Consider the following 23829-nt stretch of genomic DNA (forward strand, 5'->3'; position numbering starts at 1 on the left):
TGTGTTCTACTGTACAGCATTGTGTTCTACTATACAGCATTGTGTTCTACTGTTCTACTATACAGCATTGTGTTCTACTATACAGCATTGTGTTCTACTGTTCTACTGTACAGCATTGTGTTCTACTATACAGCATTGTGTTCTACTGTTCTACTGTACAGCATTGTGTTCTACTATACAGCATTGTGTTCTACTATACAGCATTGTGTTCTACTGTTCTACTATACAGCATTGTGTTCTACTGTACAGCATTGTGTTCTACTATACAGCATTGTGTTCTACTGTACAGCATTGTGTTCTACTATACAGCATTGTGTTCTACTGTTCTACTATACAGCATTGTGTTCTACTATACAGCATTGTGTTCTACTGTACAGCATTGTGTTCTACTATACAGCATTGTGTTCTACTATACAGCATTGTGTTCTACTATACATCATTGTGTTCTACTATACAGCATTGTGTTCTACTGTTCTACTATACAGCATTGTGTTCTACTATACAGCATTGTGTTCTACTATACAGCATTGTGTTCTACTACACAGCATTGTGTTCTACTATACAGCATTGTGTTCTACTATACAGCATTGTGTTCTACTACACAGCATTGTGTTCTACTATACAGCATTGTGTTCTACTATACAGCATTGTGTTCTACTATACAGCATTGTGTTCTACTATACAGCATTGTGTTCTACTGTTCTACTATACAGCATTGTGCTCTACTATACAGCATTGTGTTCTACTATACAGCATTGTGTTCTACTATACAGCATTGTGTTCTACTACACAGCATTGTGTTCTACTATACAGCATTGTGTTCTACTATACAACATTGTGTTCTACTATACAGCATTGTGTTCTACTATACAGCATTGTGTTCTACTATACAGCATTGTGTTCTACTATACAGCATTGTGTTCTACTATACAGCATTGTGTTCTACTATACAGCATTGTGTTCTACTATACAGCATTGTGTTCTACTATACAGCATTGTGTTCTACTATACAGCATTGTGTTCTACTATACAGCATTGTGTTCTACTGTACAGCATTGTGTTCTACTATACAGCATTGTGTTCTACTATACAGCATTGTGTTCTACTATACAGCATTGTGTTCTACTATACAGCATTGTGTTCTACTATACAGCATTGTGTTCTACTATACAGCATTGTGTTCTACTATACAGCATTGTGTTCTACTGTACAGCATTGTGTTCTACTATACAGCATTGTGTTCTACTACACAGCATTGTGTTCTACTATACAGCATTGTGTTCTACTATACAGCATTGTGTTCTACTACACAGCATTGTGTTCTACTATACAGCATTGTGTTCTACTACACAGCATTGTGTTCTACTACACAGCATTGTGTTCTACTATACAGCATTGTGTTCTACTATACAGCATTGTGTTCTACTATACAGCATTGTGTTCTACTATACAGCATTGTGTTCTACTATACAGCATTGTGTTCTACTATACAGCATTGTGTTCTACTATACAGCATTGTGTTCTACTATACAGCATTGTGTTCTACTATACAGCATTGTGTTCTACTATACAGCATTGTGTTCTACTATACAGCATTGTGTTCTACTGTTCTACTATACAGCATTGTGTTCTACTATACAGCATTGTGTTCTACTATACAGCATTGTGTTCTACTATACAGCATTGTGTTCTACTATACAGCATTGTGTTCTACTGTTCTACTATACAGCATTGTGTTCTACTATACAGCATTGTGTTCTACTATACAGCATTGTGTTCTACTATACAGCATTGTGTTCTACTATACAGCATTGTGTTCTACTATACAGCATTGTGTTCTACTATACAGCATTGTGTTCTACTGTTCTACTATACAGCATTGTGTTCTACTATACAGCATTGTGTTCTACTATACAGCATTGTGTTCTACTATACAGCATTGTGTTCTACTATACAGCATTGTGTTCTACTATACAGCATTGTGTTCTACTATACAGCATTGTGTTCTACTATACAGCATTGTGTTCTACTATACAGCATTGTGTTCTACTGTACAGCATTGTGTTCTACTATACAGCATTGTGTTCTACTACACAGCATTGTGTTCTACTATACAGCATTGTGTTCTACTATACAGCATTGTGTTCTACTGTACAGCATTGTGTTCTACTATACAGCATTGTGTTCTACTATACAGCATTGTGTTCTACTATACAGCATTGTGTTCTACTGTTCTACTATACAGCATTGTGTTCTACTATACAGCATTGTGTTCTACTACACAGCATTGTGTTCTACTATACAGCATTGTGTTCTACTATACAGCATTGTGTTCTACTACACAGCATTGTGTTCTACTATACAGCATTGTGTTCTACTATACAGCATTGTGTTCTACTACACAGCATTGTGTTCTACTATACAGCATTGTGTTCTACTACACAGCATTGTGTTCTACTATACAGCATTGTGTTCTACTATACAGCATTGTGTTCTACTATACAGCATTGTGTTCTACTGTTCTACTATACAGCATTGTGTTCTACTACACAGCATTGTGTTCTACTATACAGCATTGTGTTCTAATATACAGCATTGTGTTCTACTATACAGCATTGTGTTCTACTATACAGCATTGTGTTCTACTATACAGCATTGTGTTCTACTATACAGCATTGTGTTCTACTATACAGCATTGTGTTCTACTATACAGCATTGTGTTCTACTATACAGCATTGTGTTCTACTATACAGCATTGTGTTCTACTGTTCTACTATACAGCATTGTGTTCTACTATACAGCATTGTGTTCTACTGTACAGCATTGTGTTCTACTATACAGCATTGTGTTCTACTATACAGCATTGTGTTCTACTATACAACATTGTGTTCTACTATACAGCATTGTGTTCTACTATACAGCATTGTGTTCTACTGTTCTACTATACAGCATTGTGTTCTACTATACAGCATTGTGTTCTACTATACAGCATTGTGTTCTACTGTTCTACTATACAGCATTGTGTTCTACTATACAGCATTGTGTTCTACTGTTCTACTATACAGCATTGTGTTCTACTATACAGCATTGTGTTCTACTGTTCTACTATACAGCATTGTGTTCTACTATACAGCATTGTGTTCTACTATACAGCATTGTGTTCTACTATACAACATTGTGTTCTACTATACAGCATTGTGTTCTACTATACAGCATTGTGTTCTACTATACAGCATTGTGTTCTACTATACAACATTGTGTTCTACTATACAGCATTGTGTTCTACTATACAGCATTGTGTTCTACTATACAGCATTGTGTTCTAATATACAGCATTGTGTTCTACTATACAGCATTGTGTTCTACTATACAACATTGTGTTCTACTATACAGCATTGTGTTCTACTATACAGCATTGTGTTCTACTATACAGCATTGTGTTCTACTATACAACATTGTGTTCTACTATACAGCATTGTGTTCTACTATACAGCATTGTGTTCTACTATACAGCATTGTGTTCTAATATACAGCATTGTGTTCTACTATACAGCATTGTGTTCTACTATACAGCATTGTGTTCTACTATACAGCATTGTGTTCTACTATACAGCATTGTGTTCTACTATACAGCATTGTGTTCTACTATACAGCATTGTGTTCTAATATACAGCATTGTGTTCTACTATACAGCATTGTGTTCTACTATACAGCATTGTGTTCTACTATACAGCATTGTGTTCTACTATACAGCATTGTGTTCTACTATACAGCATTGTGTTCTACTATACAGCATTGTGTTCTACTATACAGCATTGTGTTCTACTATACAGCATTGTGTTCTACTGTACAGCATTGTGTTCTACTATACAGCATTGTGTTCTACTACACAGCATTGTGTTCTACTATACAGCATTGTGTTCTACTATACAGCATTGTGTTCTACTGTTCTACTATACAGCATTGTGTTCTACTATACAGCATTGTGTTCTACTATATAGCATTGTGTTCTACTGTTCTACTATACAGCATTGTGTTCTACTATACAGCATTGTGTTCTACTATACAGCATTGTGTTCTACTATACAGCATTGTGTTCTACTATACAGCATTGTGTTCTACTATACAGCATTGTGTTCTACTATACAGCATTGTGTTCTACTGTTCTACTATACAGCATTGTGTTCTACTATACAGCATTGTGTTCTACTATACAGCATTGTGTTCTACTGTTCTACTATACAGCATTGTGTTCTACTATACAGCATTGTGTTCTACTACACAGCATTGTGTTCTACTATACAGCATTGTGTTCTACTATACAGCATTGTGTTCTACTGTTCTACTATACAGCATTGTGTTCTACTACACAGCATTGTGTTCTACTATACAGCATTGTGTTCTACTATACAGCATTGTGTTCTACTGTTCTACTATACAGCATTGTGTTCTACTGTTCTACTATACAGCATTGTGTTCTACTATACAGCATTGTGTTCTACTATACAGCATTGTGTTCTACTATACAGCATTGTGTTCTACTATACATCATTGTGTTCTACTATACAGCATTGTGTTCTACTATACAGCATTGTGTTCTACTGTACAGCATTGTGTTCTACTATACAGCATTGTGTTCTACTATACAGCATTGTGTTCTACTATACAGCATTGTGTTCTACTATACAGCATTGTGTTCTACTATACAGCATTGTGTTCTACTATACAGCATTGTGTTCTACTATACAGCATTGTGTTCTACTATACAGCATTGTGTTCTACTGTTCTACTATACAGCATTGTGTTCTACTATACAGCATTGTGTTCTACTATACAGCATTGTGTTCTACTGTTCTACTATACAGCATTGTGTTCTACTACACAGCATTGTGTTCTACTATACAGCATTGTGTTCTACTATACAGCATTGTGTTCTACTATACAGCATTGTGTTCTACTATACAGCATTGTGTTCTACTATACAGCATTGTGTTCTACTACACAGCATTGTGTTCTACTATACAGCATTGTGTTCTACTATACAGCATTGTGTTCTACTATACAGCATTGTGTTCTACTGTACAGCATTGTGTTCTACTATACAGCATTGTGTTCTACTATACAGCATTGTGTTCTACTATACATCATTGTGTTCTACTACACAGCATTGTGTTCTACTACACAGCATTGTGTTCTACTACACAGCATTGTGTTCTACTGTTCTACTATACAGCATTGTGTTCTACTGTTCTACTATACAGCATTGTGTTCTACTATACAGCAGTGTGTTCTACTATACAGCATTGTGTTCTACTACACAGCATTGTGTTCTACTACACAGCATTGTGTTCTACTATACAGCATTGTGTTCTACTGTTCTACTATACAGCATTGTGTTCTACTATACAGCATTGTGTTCTACTACACAGCATTGTGTTCTACTACACAGCATTGTGTTCTACTATACAGCATTGTGTTCTACTATACAGCATTGTGTTCTACTGTTCTACTATACAGCATTGTGTTCTACTATACAGCATTGTGTTCTACTGTACATCATTGTGTTCTACTATACAGCATTGTGTTCTACTATACATCATTGTGTTCTACTATACAGCATTGTGTTCTACTATACAGCATTGTGTTCTACTATACAGCATTGTGTTCTACTATACAGCATTGTGTTCTACTATACAGCATTGTGTTCTACTATACAGCATTGTGTTCTACTGTACAGCATTGTGTTCTACTATACAGCATTGTGTTCTACTATACAGCATTTTGTTCTACTATACAGCATTGTGTTCTACTATACAGCATTGTGTTCTACTATACAGCATTGTGTTCTACTATACAGCATTGTGTTCTACTGTTCTACTATACAGCATTGTGTTCTACTATACAGCATTGTGTTCTACTATACAGCATTGTGTTCTACTACACAGCATTGTGTTCTACTATACAGCATTGTGTTCTACTATACAGCATTGTGTTCTACTACACAGCATTGTGTTCTACTATACAGCATTGTGTTCTACTGTTCTACTATACAGCATTATGTTCTACTATACAGCATCGTGTTCTACTGTTCTACTATACAGCATTATGTTCTACTATACAGCATTGTGTTCTACTATACAGCATTGTGTTCTACTATACAGCATTGTGTTCTACTATACAGCATTGTGTTCTACTGTTCTACTATACAGCATTGTGTTCTACTATACAGCATTGTGTTCTACTATACAGCATTGTGTTCTACTATACAGCATTGTGTTCTACTATACAGCATTGTGTTCTACTACACAGCATTGTGTTCTACTATACAGCATTGTGTTCTACTGTTCTACTATACAGCATTGTGTTCTACTATACAGCATTGTGTTCTACTGTTCTACTATACAGCATTGTGTTCTAATATACAGCATTGTGTTCTACTGTTCTACTGTACAGCATTGTGTTCTACTATACAGCATTGTGTTCTACTGTTCTACTATACAGCATTGTGTTCTAATATACAGCATTGTGTTCTACTGTTCTACTGTACAGCATTGTGTTCTACTGTTCTACTATACAGCATTGTGTTCTAATATACAGCATTGTGTTCTACTGTTCTACTGTACAGCATTGTGTTCTACTATACAGCATTGTGTTCTACTATACAGCATTGTGTTCTACTATACAGCATTGTGTTCTACTATACAGCATTGTGTTCTACTATACAGCATTGTGTTCTACTATACAGCATTGTGTTCTACTGTTCTACTATACAGCATTGTGTTCTACTATACAGCATTGTGTTCTACTATACAGCATTGTGTTCTACTATACAGCATTGTGTTCTACTATACAGCATTGTGTTCTACTATACAGCATTGTGTTCTACTATACAGCATTGTGTTCTACTATACAGCATTGTGTTCTACTGTTCTACTATACAGCATTGTGTTCTACTATACAGCATTGTGTTCTAATGTACAGCATTGTGTTCTACTATACAGCATTGTGTTCTACTATACAGCATTGTGTTCTACTACACAGCATTGTGTTCTACTATACAGCATTGTGTTCTACTACACAGCATTGTGTTCTACTATACAGCATTGTGTTCTACTATACAGCATTGTGTTCTACTATACAGCATTGTGTTCTACTATACAGCATTGTGTTCTACTATACAGCATTGTGTTCTACTATACAGCATTGTGTTCTACTGTACAGCATTGTGTTCTACTATACAGCATTGTGTTCTACTGTTCTACCATACAGCATTGTGTTCTACTATACAGCATTGTGTTCTACTATACAGCATTGTGTTCTACTATACAGCATTGTGTTCTACTGTACAGCATTGTGTTCTACTATACAGCATTGTGTTCTACTATACAGCATTGTGTTCTACTACACCACATTGTGTTCTACTATACAGCATTGTGTTCTACTATACAGCATTGTGTTCTACTATACAGCATTGTGTTCTACTATACAGCATTGTGTTCTACTATACAGCATTGTGTTCTACTATACAGCATTGTGTTCTACTATACAGCATTGTGTTCTACTATACAGCATTGTGTTCTACTATACAGCATTGTGTTCTACTACACAGCATTGTGTTCTACTATACAGCATTGTGTTCTACTACACAGCATTGTGTTCTACTATACAGCATTGTGTTCTACTATACATCATTGTGTTCTACTATACAGCATTGTGTTCTACTATACAGCATTGTGTTCTACTATACAGCATTGTGTTCTACTATACAGCATTGTGTTCTACTATACAGCATTGTGTTCTACTATACAGCATTGTGTTCTACTATACAGCATTGTGTTCTACTATACAGCATTGTGTTCTACTATACAGCATTGTGTTCTAATGTACAGCATTGTGTTCTACTGTTCTACTATACAATGCTGTGTAGCAGAACCCCCCCCCCCCCCCCCCCCCCCCCACCAGATGTTCCTTGGCTCATACCCAGATCTTCCTTGGCTCATACCCAGATCTTCCTTGGCTCATACCCAGATCTTCCTTGGCTCATACCCAGATGTTCCTTGGCTCATACCCAGATGTTCCTTGGCTCATACCCAGATCTCCCTTGGCCCATACCCAGATCTCCCTTGGCTCATACCCAGATCTTCCTTGGCTCATACCCAGATGTTCCTTGACTCATACCCAGATGTTCCTTGGCTCATACCCAGATGTTCCTTGGCTTTCGAGGAGCGTGCTTAGGTGTGTGTCTGCATACTGAATGTGTGTTAATATATGTGTCTGTTTGCGTATACGTGTGTGTGTGTGTGTCAGTACTCACACTCTCCGCTGTCCCCTCCCGGAGGCTGATAGAAGGACAGTCCCAGAGAGATCAAAGCGGCCACCTCCAGGATGATCAGAGTCACGTCCTGCAGGGCCTCCCATACTAACTGGAGAAAGGTCTTTGGCTTCTTCGGAGGTATCAGGTTTTCACCATACACTTCTTTCCTCTTATCTAGGTCAGTTACATCTCCTGTTAAACCTGTTTTGGAGAAAGAAATAACAATTGAATTAAATGTAACTATTGTACAAATGACATCTACATATGTACAAATCATCTCTCTCTCTCTCTCATAGAAAAAGCTACAAATTATCATACACACATGACAATACACTGTCTGGTCTCCTCCACACACACTGTACTAGAGAACACACACAAACCAGCCATACACTTCTACACACCAACCACACACCAACCACCCACACACCAACCACCCACACACCAACCACCCACACACAAACCACCCATACACCAACCACCCATACACCAACCACCCACACACAAACCAACCACACACCAACCACCCACACACCAACCACCCATACACCAACCACCCACACACACACCACCCACACACCAACCACCCATACACCAACCACCCACCCACACACCATCCATACACCAACCACCCATACACCAACCACACACACACACCACCCCCCCCACACACACACCAACCACCCACACAACAACCACCCACCCACCCACACACCTACCACCCACACACCTACCACCCACACACCTACCACCCACACACCAACCACCCTACACCAACCACCCACACACCAACCACCCACACACCACCCACACACCAACCACCCACACACAAACCACCCATGCACCAACTACCCACACACCAACCACCCACACACACCAAACACCCATACACCAACCACCCACACACACACCACCCATGCACCAACCAACCACCCACACACAAACCACCCATACACCAACCACCCACACACCAACCACCCACACACACCAACCAACCACCCATACACCAACCACCCATACACCAACCACCCATACACCAACCACCCACACACCAACCACCCATACACCAACCACCCAGACACAAACCACCCACACACAAACCACCCACACACCAACCACCCACACACACACCACCCACGCACACACCACCCACACACACCACCCACACACACACACCAACCGCACAAACGACCCACACACAAACCACCCATACACCAACCACCCATACACCAACCATCCACGCACCAACCACCCACACACCAACCACCCATACACATACCACCCATACATAACCACCCATACACCAACCACCCATACACCAACCACCCACACACCAACCACCCATACGCAAACCACCCATACGCCAACCACCCACACACCAACCACCCACACACACCAACCACCCATGCACCAACCACCCACACACCAACCACCCACACACCAACCACCCATACACAACCACCCACACACCCACACACCACCCACACACAAACCACCCACACACCAACCACCCATACACCAACCTTGATTTCCAAATTTCTCACAAAGAAGACTTGACAGTTACAACACAAGACTATCCACTGGAATGAGGATACTGGACCGGGTCAAACTGAGCAGCGTCTGGATCAATGTGGGTACCCCGACAACGTCTGGTTGTCCTGGACTGTGATAAACAGGATTGGTGGCCCGTGTTTTAGCCTGTCCACCCAGCCAGCTGTGCTCCAATGACGTGTGTCTGTTTGCCAACCAACAACGCACGGTTAGTGTTAGCCCAGGCTGGCTGCTTTTAGCACATTTCAGTGATTAACTAACGGTGTTATTATGAGAGTTATCAGACTGCCGTGAATAACACATTTTGACTGCTCCCCTCCGTCCATCGTCTTTACTAAATAAAACTATATACCATACTGTCAATATCATAAACACCAACCACCCACAACAAACACAACCAGTTTTAGGAGGGCATGTGATTTTTTGAATGGTTTTCCCCCGTTGCCCCTCCTTCTCCAACAGTAGGGCCTGCCCCCCTCCTTCTCCAACAGTAGGGCCTGCTCTGCTCCTTCTCCAACAGTAGGGCCTGCTCCCCTCCTTCTCCAACAGTAGGGCCTGCTCCGCTCCTTCTCCAACAGTAGGGCCTGCTCCCCTCCTTCTCCAACAGTAGGGCCTGCTCTGATCCTTCTCCAACAGTAGGGCCTGCTCCCCTCCTTCTCCAACAGTAGGGCCTGCTCCGCTCCTTCTCCCTACAGTAGGGCCTGCTCCGCTCCTTCTCCAACAGTAGGGCCTGCTCCCCTCCTTCTCCAACAGTAGGGCCTGCTCCCCTCCTTCTCCAACAGTAGGGCCTGCTCCCCTCCTTCTCCCTACAGTAGGACCTGCTCCCCTCCTTCTCCAACAGTAGGGCCTGCTCCCCTCCTTCTCCAACAGTAGGGCCTGCCCCCCTCCTTCTCCAACAGTAGGGCCTGCTCTCCTCCTTCTCCAACAATAGGGCCTGCTCCGCTCCTTCTCCAACAGTAGGGCCTGCGCCCTCCTTCTCCAACAGAAGTGCCTGCTCCCCTCCTTCTCCAACAGTAGGGCCTGCTCCCCTCCTTCTCCAACAGTAGGGCCTGCTCCCCTCCTATCCAACAGTAGGGCCTGCTCCGCTCCTTCTCCAACAGTAGGGCCTGCTCCCCTCCTTCTCCAACAGTAGGGCCTGCTCTGCTCCTTCTCCAACAGTAGGGCCTGCTCCCCTCCTTCTCCAACAGTAGGGCCTGCTCCGCTCCTTCTCCAACAGTAGGGCCTGCCCCCCTCCTTCTCCAACAGTAGGGCCTGCTCCCCTCCTTCTCCAACAGTAGGGCCTGCTCTGCTCCTTCTCCAACAGTAGGGCCTGCTCCCCTCCTTCTCCAACAGTAGGGCCTGCTCCCCTCCTTCTCTAACAGTAGAGCCTGCTCCCCTCCTTCTCCCTACAGTAGGGCCTGCTCCCCTCCTTCTCCCTACAGTAGGGCCTGCTCCCCTCCTTCTCCCCACAGTAGGGCCTGCCCCCCTCCTTCTCCCCACAGTAGGGCCTGCTCCCCTCCTTCTCCCTACAGTAGGGCCTGCACCCCTCCTTCTCCAACAGTAGGGCCTGCTCTGCTCCTTCTCCCCACAGTAGGGCCTGGTCCCCTCCTTCTCCCCACAGTAGGGCCTGGTCCCCTCCTTCTCCCAACAGTAGGGCCTGCTCCCCTCCTTCTCCCAACAGTAGGGCCTGCTCCCCTCCTTCTCCCAACAGTAGGGCCTTCTCCCCTCCTTCTCCCAACAGTAGGGCCTGCCCCCCTCCTTCTCCCAACAGTAGGGCCAGCTCCCCTCCTTCTCCAACAGTAGGGCCTGCTCTGCTCCTTCTCCCTACAGTAGGGCCTGCTCCCCTCCTTCTCCAACAGTAGGGCCTGCTCCCCTCCTTCTCCAACAGTAGGGCCTGCTCCCCTCCTTCTCCAACAGTAGGGCCTGCTCCCCTCCTTCTCCAACAGTAGGGCCTGCTCCCCTCCTTCTCCAACAGTAGGGCCTGCTCCCCTCCTTCTCCAACAGTAGGGCCTGCTCCGCTCCTTCTTCAACAGTAGGGCCTGCTCCGCTCCTTCTCCAACAGTAGGGCCTGCTCCGCTCCTTCTCCAACAGTAGGGCCTGCTCTGCTCCTTCTCCAACAGTAGGGCCTGCTCCCCTCCTTCTCCAACAGTAGGGCCTGCTCCGCTCCTTCTCCAACAGTAGGGCCTGCTCCCCTCCTTCTCCAACAGTAGGGCCTGCTCCCCTCCTTCTCCCAACAGTAGGGCCTGCTCCCCTCCTTCTCCCAACAGTAGGGCCTGCTCCCCTCCTTCTCCAACAGTAGGGCCTGCTCCCCTCCTTCTCCAATAGTAGGGCCTGCTCCCCTCCTTCTCCAACAGTAGGGCCTGCTCCCATCCTTCTCCAACAGTAGGGCCTGCTCCCCTCCTTCTCCAACAGTAGGGCGTGCTCCCCTCCTTCTCCAACAGTAGGGCCTGCTCTGCTCCTTCTTCAACAGTAGGGCCTGCTCCCCTCCTTCTCCAACAGTAGGGCCTGCTCCCATCCTTCTCCAACAGTAGGGCCTGCTCCCCTCCTTCTCCAACAGTAGGGCCTGCACCCCTCCTTATCCAACAGTAGGGCCTGCTCCCCTCCTTCTCCCAACAGTAGGGCCTGCTCCCCTCCTTCTCCAACAGTGGGGCCTGCTCTGCTCCTTCTCCAACAGTAGGGCCTTCTCTGCTCCTTCTCCAACAGTGGGGCCTTCTCTGCTCCTTCTCTAACAGTAGGGCCTTCTCTGCTCCTTCTCCAACAGTAGGGCCTGCTCTGCTCCTTCTCCAACAGTAGGGCCTGCTCTGCTCCTTCTCCAACAGTAGGGCCTGCTCTGCTCCTTCTCTGCTCCAACAGGTTTTCATCAAGGATCAATCTGTACTTTGCTCCGTTCATCTTTCCCTCGATCCTGACTAGTCTCCCAATCCCTGCCGCTGTAAAACATTCCCACAGCATGATGCTGCCACCACCATGCTTCACCGTAGGGATGGTGCCAGGTTTCCTCCAGACATGATGCTTAGCATTCAGGCCAAAGAGTTCAATCGTGGTTTCATCAGACCAGAGAATCTTGTTTCTCATGGTCTGAGAGTCTTTAGGTGCCTTTCCGCAAAATCCAAGCAGGCGGTCATGTGCCTTTTACTGAGGAGTGACTTCCGTCTGGCCACTCTACCATAAAGGCCTGATTGGTGGAGTGCTGCAGTGATGGTTGTCCTTCTGTAAGTTTCTCCCATCTCCACAGAGGAACTACTCTGGAGCTCTGTCAGAGTGACCATCGGATTCTGACCAAGGCCCTTCTCCCCTGATTATTCAGTTTGGCCGAGCGGCCAGCTCTAGGAAGAGTCTTGGTGGTTCTAAACTTCTTCCATTTAACAATGATGGAGGCCACTGTGTTCTTGGGGACCTTCAATGTTGCAGACAGTTTTTGGTACCCTTCCCCAGATCTGTGCCTCGACACAATCCTGTCTCTGAGCTCTACGGACAATTCCTTCGACCTCAAGCCTTGGTTTTTGCTCTGACATGCACTGTCAACTGTGGGACCTTATATAGACAGACAGGTGTGTGCCTTTCCAAATCATGTCCAGTCAATTGAATTTACCACAGGTGGACTCCAATCATGTTGTATAATCATCAAGGATGATCAATGGAAACAGGATGCGCCTGAGCTCAATTTCGAGTCTCATAGCAAAGGGTCTAAAAACTTATGTAAATATGTTTTTGAAATTTTTAATACATTTTTCAAAAAACAGTTTTTGCTTTGTCATTATGGGGTTTTGTGTGTAGATTGATGAGGATTTTTAAAAATGTAATCCACTTTAGAATAAGGCTGTAACGTAACAAAATGTGGAAAAAGTCAAGGGGTCTGAATACTTTCCGAATGCACCGTATGTTATCACCAATTGTGAATTAACAACAGGGCGGGTCATTCTGTTGCCGAATGGCTTTCAACATCTGGGAAAATATCTCCATTGGTGCACCAGGTGAGCAAGTGTCAGAGATCTTATGTCGGCAAGGGGAGAAATGTCACCATGGGACAAATTCCTTCACTTCACTCTCATTGGTGAACAAATTGCTTGCAAAGAAAACAAGTCTGGCGCCGGCACCATGAACAAATTGAGACGGGAGTTCCCGCCCTCTGTGCAAAATAAGACACCTGCACAGCCGTTGTTGAGTAGCCGGCGCTGAAGAATGACAAGAAGACAATAAAGAGAAAACCAGAGACTATCATACGCACTACAACCAAAACAAAGGTATGTCAAAGTGTGTCAAGCAAAGGGAAAGGAAAATTGCGTCAACTGTTAGGACAAGGGCTAACAGCAAAATGAAATGCAACCGATGGTGTTGAAGATGGACGCCATCTAGGCACGAGTTGACATCATACTATGGGGATGTTTTTCAGCAGCAGGGACTGGGAGACTAGTCAGGATCGAGGGAGAGATGAACGGAGCAAACAACGGACAATTCTTTTTGACTGCTGTCATATCGCCAGTTTAACTATGATGCCAGTATTATTATTATTTCTGTTTCACTATTTATCCAGACCACTTGGCGGTTATAATAACGTTTAAGCTACTGATGCTTTCATCATTGGACCGCACGTCTTTTATATCACATACAGTTGTTGGGGTATTTTGTTATTTTATTTTTTTGTCGTCATTAAAAAATAAAGCTGTTACCGTGTTCCAACACATTGGTTTTCTGTTTCATAGCTGTAAGAAAGACTCCAGCAAGAACATTTCTTCCACACTTGATATTATTTTTTATTTTATAGAGGTAGAGAAAGTGATAGTGATAAAGATAGAGATAATGATAGAGATAGAGATAGTGACAGTATAGATATACAGAGAGTGCAAGAGATGGAGATAGTGATAATGATATAACTGTAGATAGTGATAGAGAAAGAAATAGTGATATAAATTGTGATAGAGAAATAGATAGAGATAGTGATAGCGATAGAGATAGTGATAGCGATAGAGATAGCGATAGAGATAGTGATAGCGATAGAGATAGTGATAGAGATAGTGATAGCGATAGAGATAGTGATAGAGATATAGAAAGTGATAGAGATAGAGGTAGAGATATAGAAAGTGATAGTGATAGAGATAGTGATAGAGATAGTGATAGAGATAGTGATAGAGAAAGAGAACATGATAGTGATAGAGATAGAGATAGTGATAGAGATAGTGATAGAGATATAGATAGAGATAGTGATAGAGAAAGTGATAGAGATAGAGAACATGATAGTGATAGTGATAGAGATAGTGATAGAGATATAGATAGAGATAGTGATAGAGATAGTGATAGAGAAAGTGATAGAGATAGAGAAAGTGACATAGAAAGTGATATAGATAGTGATAGTGATAGCGATAGTGATAGAGATAGAGAATGTGATAGAGAAAGTGATAGAGGAAGTGATAGAGAAAGTGATAGAGTTGGAGATATAGATATAGAAAGTGATAGAGAAAGTGATAGTGATAGAGAAAGTGATATAGATATAGAAAGTGATAGAGATAGTGATAGAGATAGAGATGTAGATATAGAAAGTGATAGAGATAGTGATAGTGATAGAGAAAGTTATAGTGATAGTGATAGAGATAGAGATAGTGATAGAAATAGAGATAGTGATAGAGAAAGTGATTGTGATAGAGATAGTGATATATATATAGAAAGTGATAGAGATAGTGATAGAGATAGAGATGTAGATATAGAAAGTGATAGAGATAGTGATAGTGATAGAGAAAGTTATAGTGATAGTGATAGAGAAAGTGATATAGAAAGTGATATAGATAGTGATCGTGATAGAGAAAGTGATAGAGATAGAGAGATAGAAAGTGATAGAGATAGTGATAGTGATAGAGAAAGTGATATAGATAGTGATAGAGATAGAGATAGTGATAGAAATAGAGATAGTGATAGAGAAAGTGATTGTGATAGAGAAAGTGATAGAGATAGAGAGATAGAAAGTGATAGAGATAGTGATAGTGATAGAGATAGTGATCGTGATAGAGAAAGTGATAGAGATAGAGAGATAGAAAGTGATAGAGATAGTGATAGTGATAGAGATAGTGATATAGATATAGAAAGTGATAGAGATAGTGATAGAGATAGAGATAGTGATAGAGTTAGTGATAGAGATAGTGATAGAGATAGAGATAGTGATAGAGTTAGTGATAGAGATAGTGATAGAGATAGAGATAGTGATAGAGTTAGTGATAGAGATAGTGATAGAGATAGTGATAGAGTTAGTGATAGAGATAGTGATAAATATAGTGATAGTGATAGAGAAAGTGACATAGATAGTGATAGAGAAAGTGATATAGATAGTGATAGAGAAAGTGATATAGAAAGTGATATAGATAGTGATAGAGAAAGTGATATAGATAGTGATAGAGAAAGTGATAGAGAAGACAAGAAAGCAATAAAATGAGAAGCAGCAGAGATAAAGGAGAAGGGGATCAGTGAGGGTCATGTCTGAGGCTGAGAACAGCAAGTGAGAGAGAGAGAGAGTGAAAAAAAAGAGAGAAAAAGAGAGAGAGTGAATGTGTGAGGGGGAGAGTGAGAGAGAGAGAGAGAGAGAGAGAGAGAGGTGTTAGAACGGTAGAATTCCCACCAGCCCGTGTTCTAAATACTACAGTTATATATAGACTCATTAAGCATTCCGTTTTTAATTGTCTTGCTCTGTGTGAGAAGAGATAGAAGCACATTGATGTCTCAAAACAGACACACACAGGACCACATGAGAACACACACACATCATCACACCACCGTGTGAACACACGTACACACACACATACCGTGCCACGTGCCGAGACTCTTCTCTGGTCATAGCAGTGGGGAGCATCACACACACACCACCATACAGCCCAGACAGAATACACAGACACACACACACACACACACACACACACACACACACACACACACACACACACACACACACACACACACACACACACACACACACACACACACACACACACACACACACACACACACACACACACACACAGCAAAAGGGTAGAGCTGCTGCTTTCAAGGAGCAGGACTCGAACAAGGAAGCTTATAAGAAAGAAATCATATAAGAAATCCCGCTATGCCCTACGACGAACCAACAAACAGGCAAAGTGTCAATACAGGACTAAGATCAGATAGTACTACACCGGCTCTGACGCTCGTCGGATGTGGCAGGGCCTGCAAACTATTACAAAACTACAAAGGGAAGCTGCCCAGTGACACAAGCCTACCAGACGAGCAAATTACAATTGCAAGTAACACTGAAACATGCATGAGAGCATCAGCTGTTCCGGATGACTGTGTGATCACACTCTCCACAGCCGATGTGAGTAAGACCTTTAAACGGGTCAACATTCACCAGGACGTGTACTCCGAGCATGTGCTGACCAATGGGCAAGTGTCTTCACTAACATGTTCAAACTCTCCCTGTCCGAGTCTGTAATACCAACATGTTTCAAGCACACCACCATAGTACCTGCGCCCAAGAACATTAAGGTAACTTTAACACACATCTGTAGCCATTAAATGCTTTGAAAGCCTCGTAAAAGGCTCACATTAACACTATTTTACCAGAAACTCTAGACCCACTCCAATTTGCATACCGCCCCAACAGATCCACAGATGATGTAATCTCTATCGCACTCCACACTGCCCTTTCCCACCTGGACAAAAGGATCACCTATGTGAGAATGCTGTTCATTGACTACAGCTCAGCGTTCAACACCATAGTGCCCTCAAAGCTCATCACTAAGCTAAGGATCCTGGGACTAAACACCTCCCTCTGCAACTGGATCCTGGACTTCCTGACGGGCCGCCCCCAGGTGGTGAGGGTAGGTAACAATACATCTGCCACGCTGATCCTCAACACGGGGCCCCTCAGGGGTTCGTGCTCAGTTCCCTCCTGTACTCTTTGTTCACTCATGACTCCACGGCCAGGCACGACTCCAACACCATCATTAAGTTTGCTGACGACACAACAGTGGTAGGCCAGAACACCGACAACGATGAGACTTCTTCTAGGGAGGTCAGAGACCTGACCGTGTGGTACCAGAATAACAACCTCTCCCTCAACATGATCAAGACAAAGGAGATGATTGTGGACTACAGGAAAAGGAGGACCGAGCACGCCCCCATTCTCATCGACGGGGCTGTAGTGGAGCAGGTTGAGAGCTTCATGTTCCTTGGTGTCCACATCACCAACAAACGAACATGGTCCAAGCACACCAAGACAGTTGTGAAGAGGGCACGACAAAACCTATTCCCCCTCAGGAGACTGAAAAGGTTTGGCATGGGTCCTCAGATCCTCAAAAGGTTCTACAGCTGCACCATCGAGAGGATCCTGACGGGTTGCATCACTGCCTGGTATGGCAATTGCCCGGCCTCCGACCGCAAGGCACGACAGAGGGTAGTGCGTACGGCCCAGTACATCACTGGGGCTAAGCTGCCTGCCATCCAGGACCTCTATACCAGGCGGTGTCAAAGAAAGGCCCTAAAAATTGTCAAAGACTCCAGCCACCCTAGTCAGACTGTTCTCTCTGCTACCACACGGCAAGCAGTACCGGAGCACTAAGTCTAAATCCAAAAGGCTTCTACCCCCCAAGCCATAAGACTCCTGAACAGTTTCTACCCCCCAAGCCATAAGACTCCTGAACAGTTAATCAAATGGCTACCCAGACTATTTGCATTGCGTCCTCCTTGCATTGCGCTACTCTCTGTTTATTATCTATGTATAGTCACTTTACCTCTACCTACATGTACATATTACCTCAATTACCTCGACACCGGTGCCCCTCCACATTGACTCTGTACCGTAACACCCTGTATACAGCCTCCACATTGACTCTGTACCGGTACCCCCTGTATATAGCCTCCACATTGACTCGGTACTGGTACCCCCCTGTATGTAGCCTCCACATTGACTCTGTACCCCCTGTATATAGCCTCCACATTGACTCTGTACCGTAACACCCTGTATATAGCCTCCACATTGACTCTGTACCCCCTGTATATAGCCTCCACATTGACTCGGTAGTGGTACCCCCCTGTATATAGCCTCCACATTGACTCTGTACCCCCTGTATATAGCCTCCACATTGACTCTGTACCCCCTGTATATAGCCTCCACATTGACTCTGTACCGTAATACCCTGTATATAGCCTCCACATTGACTCTGTACCGTAACTCTTGTCCCGTGTGGCTCAGTTGGTAGAGCATGGCGCTTGCAACGCCAGGGTTGTGGGTTCAATTCCCACGGGGGGACCAGGATGAATATGTATGAACTTTCCAATTTGTAAGTCGCTCTGGATAAGAGCGTCTGCTAAATAATGTAAATGTAAAAATGTAAATGTAACACCCTGTATATAGCCTCCACATTGACTCTGTACCGTAACACCCTGTATATAGCCTCCACATTGACTCTGTACCGTAACACCCTGTATATAGCCTCCACATTGACTCTGTACCGTAATACCCTGTATATAGTCTCCACATTGACTCTGTACCAGTACCCCCTGTATATAGTCTCCACATTGACTCTGTACCGGTACCCCCTGTATATAGTCTCCACATTGACTCTGTACCAGTACCCCCTGTATATAGCCTCCACATTGACTCTGTACCGGTACCCCCTGTATATAGCCTCCACATTGACTCTGTACCGGTACCCCCTGTATATAGCCTCCACATTGACTCTGTACCGGTACCCCCTGTATATAGCCTCCACATTGACTCTGTACCGTAACACCCTGTATATAGCCTCCACATTGACTCTGTACCGTAACACCCTGTATATAGCCTCCACATTGACTCTGTACCGTAACACCCTGTATATTGCCCCACTATTGTTATTTACTGCTGCTCTTTAATTATTTGTTATTCTTATCTCTTTCTTTTTTTCTTTTTTTTCTTAAAACTGCATTGTTGGTTAGAGCCTGTAAGTAAGCATTTCACTGTATGGTCTACACCTATTGTATTCGGCACACGTGACAAATAAACTTTGATTTGGATTCAGAAATCAAATGTCTAATGTTTGGTGCTTCTGTCCCCAACCAAGGAGGGCCTACAGCAGCACCTAGATCTTCTGCACAGATTCTGCCAGACCTGGACCCTGACAGTAAATCTCAGTAAGACAAAAATAATGGTGTTCCAGAAAAGGTCCAGTAGCCAAGACAAATAAATACAAATTCTATCTAGACACCGTTGCCTTAGAGCACATAAAGAATTATAAAAAATAATCTGTAAAATGTCTATAGGTTCAGAAATGTTGTGAAATAGCACAGTTACAAATAGAAATCAAACTGGATGGACATCAGAAATAGAGGAAGGACTAAAAACAAACTAAATATAACTATTGTAAAATAGATTGTGTCTGTAAAATGTGTATAAGATGTATAAACTAAATGTATAAACTGAAGGTAGAAGCAGAAGTGTTTATTAGTTTACTCCAATTGGGGGATCGGTCGTAGGGTTTGCAGGAAATAATAATAAAGGTATATTCTTTAAAAAGTATGTATGTCTATATAGGTATGTGTGTATATATGTGTATATATATGTGTATATAGGTATGTATGTATATATGTGTGTATATATATGTGTATATAGGTATGTATGTATATATGTGTGTATATATGTGTATATAGGTATGTGTGTGTATATATGTGTATATGTATGTATATATAGGTATGTGTGTGTATATATGTATATATATGTATATATAGGTATGTGTGTATATGTATGTATATATAGGTATGTATGTATATATGTGTATATATATGTATATATAGGTATGTGTATGTATATATGTGTGTGTGTGTGTATGTATATATAGGTATGTGTGTATATATGTGTATATGTATGTATATATAGGTATGTGTATATATGTGTGTATGTATGTATATATAGGTGTGTGTATATATGTGTGTATGTATGTATATATAGGTATGTGTGTATATATGTGTGTATGTATGCATACGTGTATGTATATGGATATATTTACCCCCAAAATATATGGGGGATTGGAAATTAAAAAATGTTAAATAAATACAATGATTATACCTACATCGATCTAAGAGACACGGAAAGAAGGGCTTCTACGCCACATCAGAAGGAACATAAAACTCAACATCCCAATTAGGATCAGGCTACAAATACTTCAATCAGTTATAGAACCCATTGCCCTTTATGGTTGTGAGGTCTGGGGTCCGCTCACCAACTAAATAATTCATAAAATGGGACAAACACCCAACTGAGAAACGGCATGCAGAATTCTGCAAAAAATATACTTTGTGTGCAATGCAAAACCCCAAACATGCAGAGCAGAATTAGGAAAATCAAGAAAATAGCTGTTAAATCCTACAACCACCTAAAAGAAAGGGATGGCCACACATTACACAACAAATCCCTCACGTAGAGAAAGAGAGATGAACCTGGAGAAGAGTCTCCCTCAGCCAGCTGGTTCTGAGACTCTGTTCACAAACACAAACAGACCCCTCAGAGCCCTCACCTACAGAGAGATGAATCTAGAGAAGAGTCTCCTCAGCCAGCTGGTTCTGAGACTCTGTTCACAAACACAAACAGACCCCTCAGAGCCCTCACCTACAGAGATGAACCTGGAGAAGAGCCCTCACCTACAGAGAGATGAATCTAGAGAAGAGTCTCCTCAGCCAGCTGGTTCTGGGGCTCTGTTCACAAACACAAACAGAACCCACAGAGCCCCAGGACAGAAACACATTTAGACCCAACCCAATTATGAGAAATCAAAAAGCTAAATATTTGACACGCTGGAAAGAATCAACCAAAAAAAACAGAGCAAACTAGAAAACTATTTGGCCCTAAACAGAGAATACACAGTGGCAGAATACCTGACCACTGTGACTGAACCAAACTTAATTGAGAAAGGGTTCAGTAGGCAAACCTGTTTCTCGAGAGAAGACATGCTATGCACCCAATGTCCACAAAATGAGGTGGAAACTGAGCTACACTTCCTAACCTCCTGCCAAATGTATGACACATTTAGAGATACATTTTTCCCCCGCAGACGCACAAATTATTTGAAAACAAATCAAACATTGATAAACTCCCATATCTGTTAGGTGAAATACCGCAGTGTGCAAATCACAGCAGCAAGGTTTGTGGCCCGTTGCCATGACAAAAAGGGCAACCAGAGGAGCACAAACAACATTGTAAATATTTAGCTGTTTATTTATCTTCTTCTACTACAACTATTTGCACATCGCTAAAACACAGTACATACTGTAACTGATTAAATAAAACACTTGAAATGTTTATCATTTTCAAACCTTTGTGAGTGCAATGTTTACTGTTCATTTCTAACACGTTTCCCATGCCAATAAAGCCTTGATGAATTGAAGAGAGACAGAGGAGAGAGAGAAAAAGAGAGCGAGAGCGAGAGCGAGAGCGCGAGAGAGAAAGAGAGCGACAGAGACAGAGACAGAGACAGACAGACAGACAGACAGACAGACAGACAGACAGACAGACAGACAGACAGAGAGAGAGAGAGAGAGAGAGAGAGAGAGAGAGAGACAGAGAGAGGTGTGTATATTTCAGGGTGTCTGAGTGTCTGATAGACCTAGTTTCTAGTAGAATAGAGTTAGAATTGACCGGTGGTACGCTCAGATACAAACCAAGAGAGAGCATGCATTCAGTGTGTATCTAATATAGGGATTAGGGTTCCATTTGGTACTCAGCCACTGATTCTTCTCATTACAGTGGGTAGTACACCAGGACACCAGTACAGTACACTCATAATGACAAGTCACCGATGAGGAAGTGGAGCCTCATTTAGAGCAGGTTGGCTAGCTAAAACAGGTCTGACAAATCACTCACACACCTAACCCAGTCGTGATCCTTAAAAAAAAACTTGTCAGCATTCCCAGAGGACGGAGAATTGAATGTGAGAGTGAGCATGAACCATATCGCATATTTTAGCAGTTTGTCTTTTTCTCTTTCCAAGTGGCTAAAAATAGATTACCATGGCAACGCTATACAGTAGGTTACATCACGATCCCTATGGTTGGATGGAAACACTGGTGATCTCCCAGGAATATTCTCTGTGTTCTAGAACCATGCAGCTAGATAACTCTTTCCAGGTACACCAGAACCATGACTCTAGAACACATGCAGAGAGAGAGAACTCTAGAACCATACAGTGATGGAACTCTAGAGCCATAAAGAGATAGAACTCTAGAACAAATGCAGAGATAGAACTCTACAACACATGCAGAGATAGAACTATGAAACCATTCAGAGATAGAAATCTAGAACCATACAGTGATGGAACTCTAGAACCATAAAGAGATATGACTCTAGACCCATACAGAAATAGAACTCTAGAACAATACAGTGATGGAACTCTACAACACATGCAGAGATAGAACTCTGAAACCATACAGAGATAGAACTCTAGAACCATACAATGATGGAACTTGAGAACACATGCAGAGATAGAACTCTGAAACCATTCAGAGATAGAACTCTAGAACCATACAGAGATAGAACTATAGAACCATACAGAGATAGAACTCTAGCACCATACAGAGATAGAACTATAGAAACATACAGAGATAGAACTCTAGAACCATACAGAGATAGAAATCTAGAACCATACAGAGAAGGAACTCTAGAACCATACAGAGATAGAACTCTAGAACCATACAGAGATATAAATCTAGTACCATACAGAGAAGGAACTCTAGAACCATACAGAGAAAGAACTCTAGAACCATACAGAGAAGGAACTCTAGAACCATACAGAGATAGAAATCTAGAAAAAAAACAGTGATAGAACTCTAAAACCATACAGAGAAGGAACTCCAGAACCATACAGAGAAGGAACTCTAGAACCATACAGAGATAGAACTCTAGAACCATACAGAGAGAGAACCTTTTCCAGGTAGCTACATATCTAAGCTCTGGTTAATTCAAGACAGGAGATATAATACTCTTTGAGCTTGGGGAATAT

The 23829-nt window shown here is 42.4% G+C and overlaps 1 protein-coding gene across 6 annotated transcripts in view; it reads right to left on the bottom strand.

The window, feature by feature from the left end:
- atp2b2 (ATPase plasma membrane Ca2+ transporting 2) overlaps nt 1-23829 on the bottom strand; it is a gene marked incomplete at its 5' end in the record, with an annotated part of 233873 nt that overhangs the window by 169764 nt on the left and 40280 nt on the right. For all 6 annotated transcript variants that reach the window (XM_055869918.1, XM_055869921.1, XM_055869917.1 and 3 more), the window contains 1 exon segment: nt 8315-8515. In XM_055869918.1, the coding sequence (XP_055725893.1) occupies nt 8315-8515 (201 nt within the window).

The sequence above is a fragment of the Salvelinus fontinalis genome, chromosome 18 (assembly GCF_029448725.1).
Source record: "Salvelinus fontinalis isolate EN_2023a chromosome 18, ASM2944872v1, whole genome shotgun sequence".
NCBI classification, from domain to species: Eukaryota; Metazoa; Chordata; class Actinopteri; order Salmoniformes; family Salmonidae; genus Salvelinus; species Salvelinus fontinalis.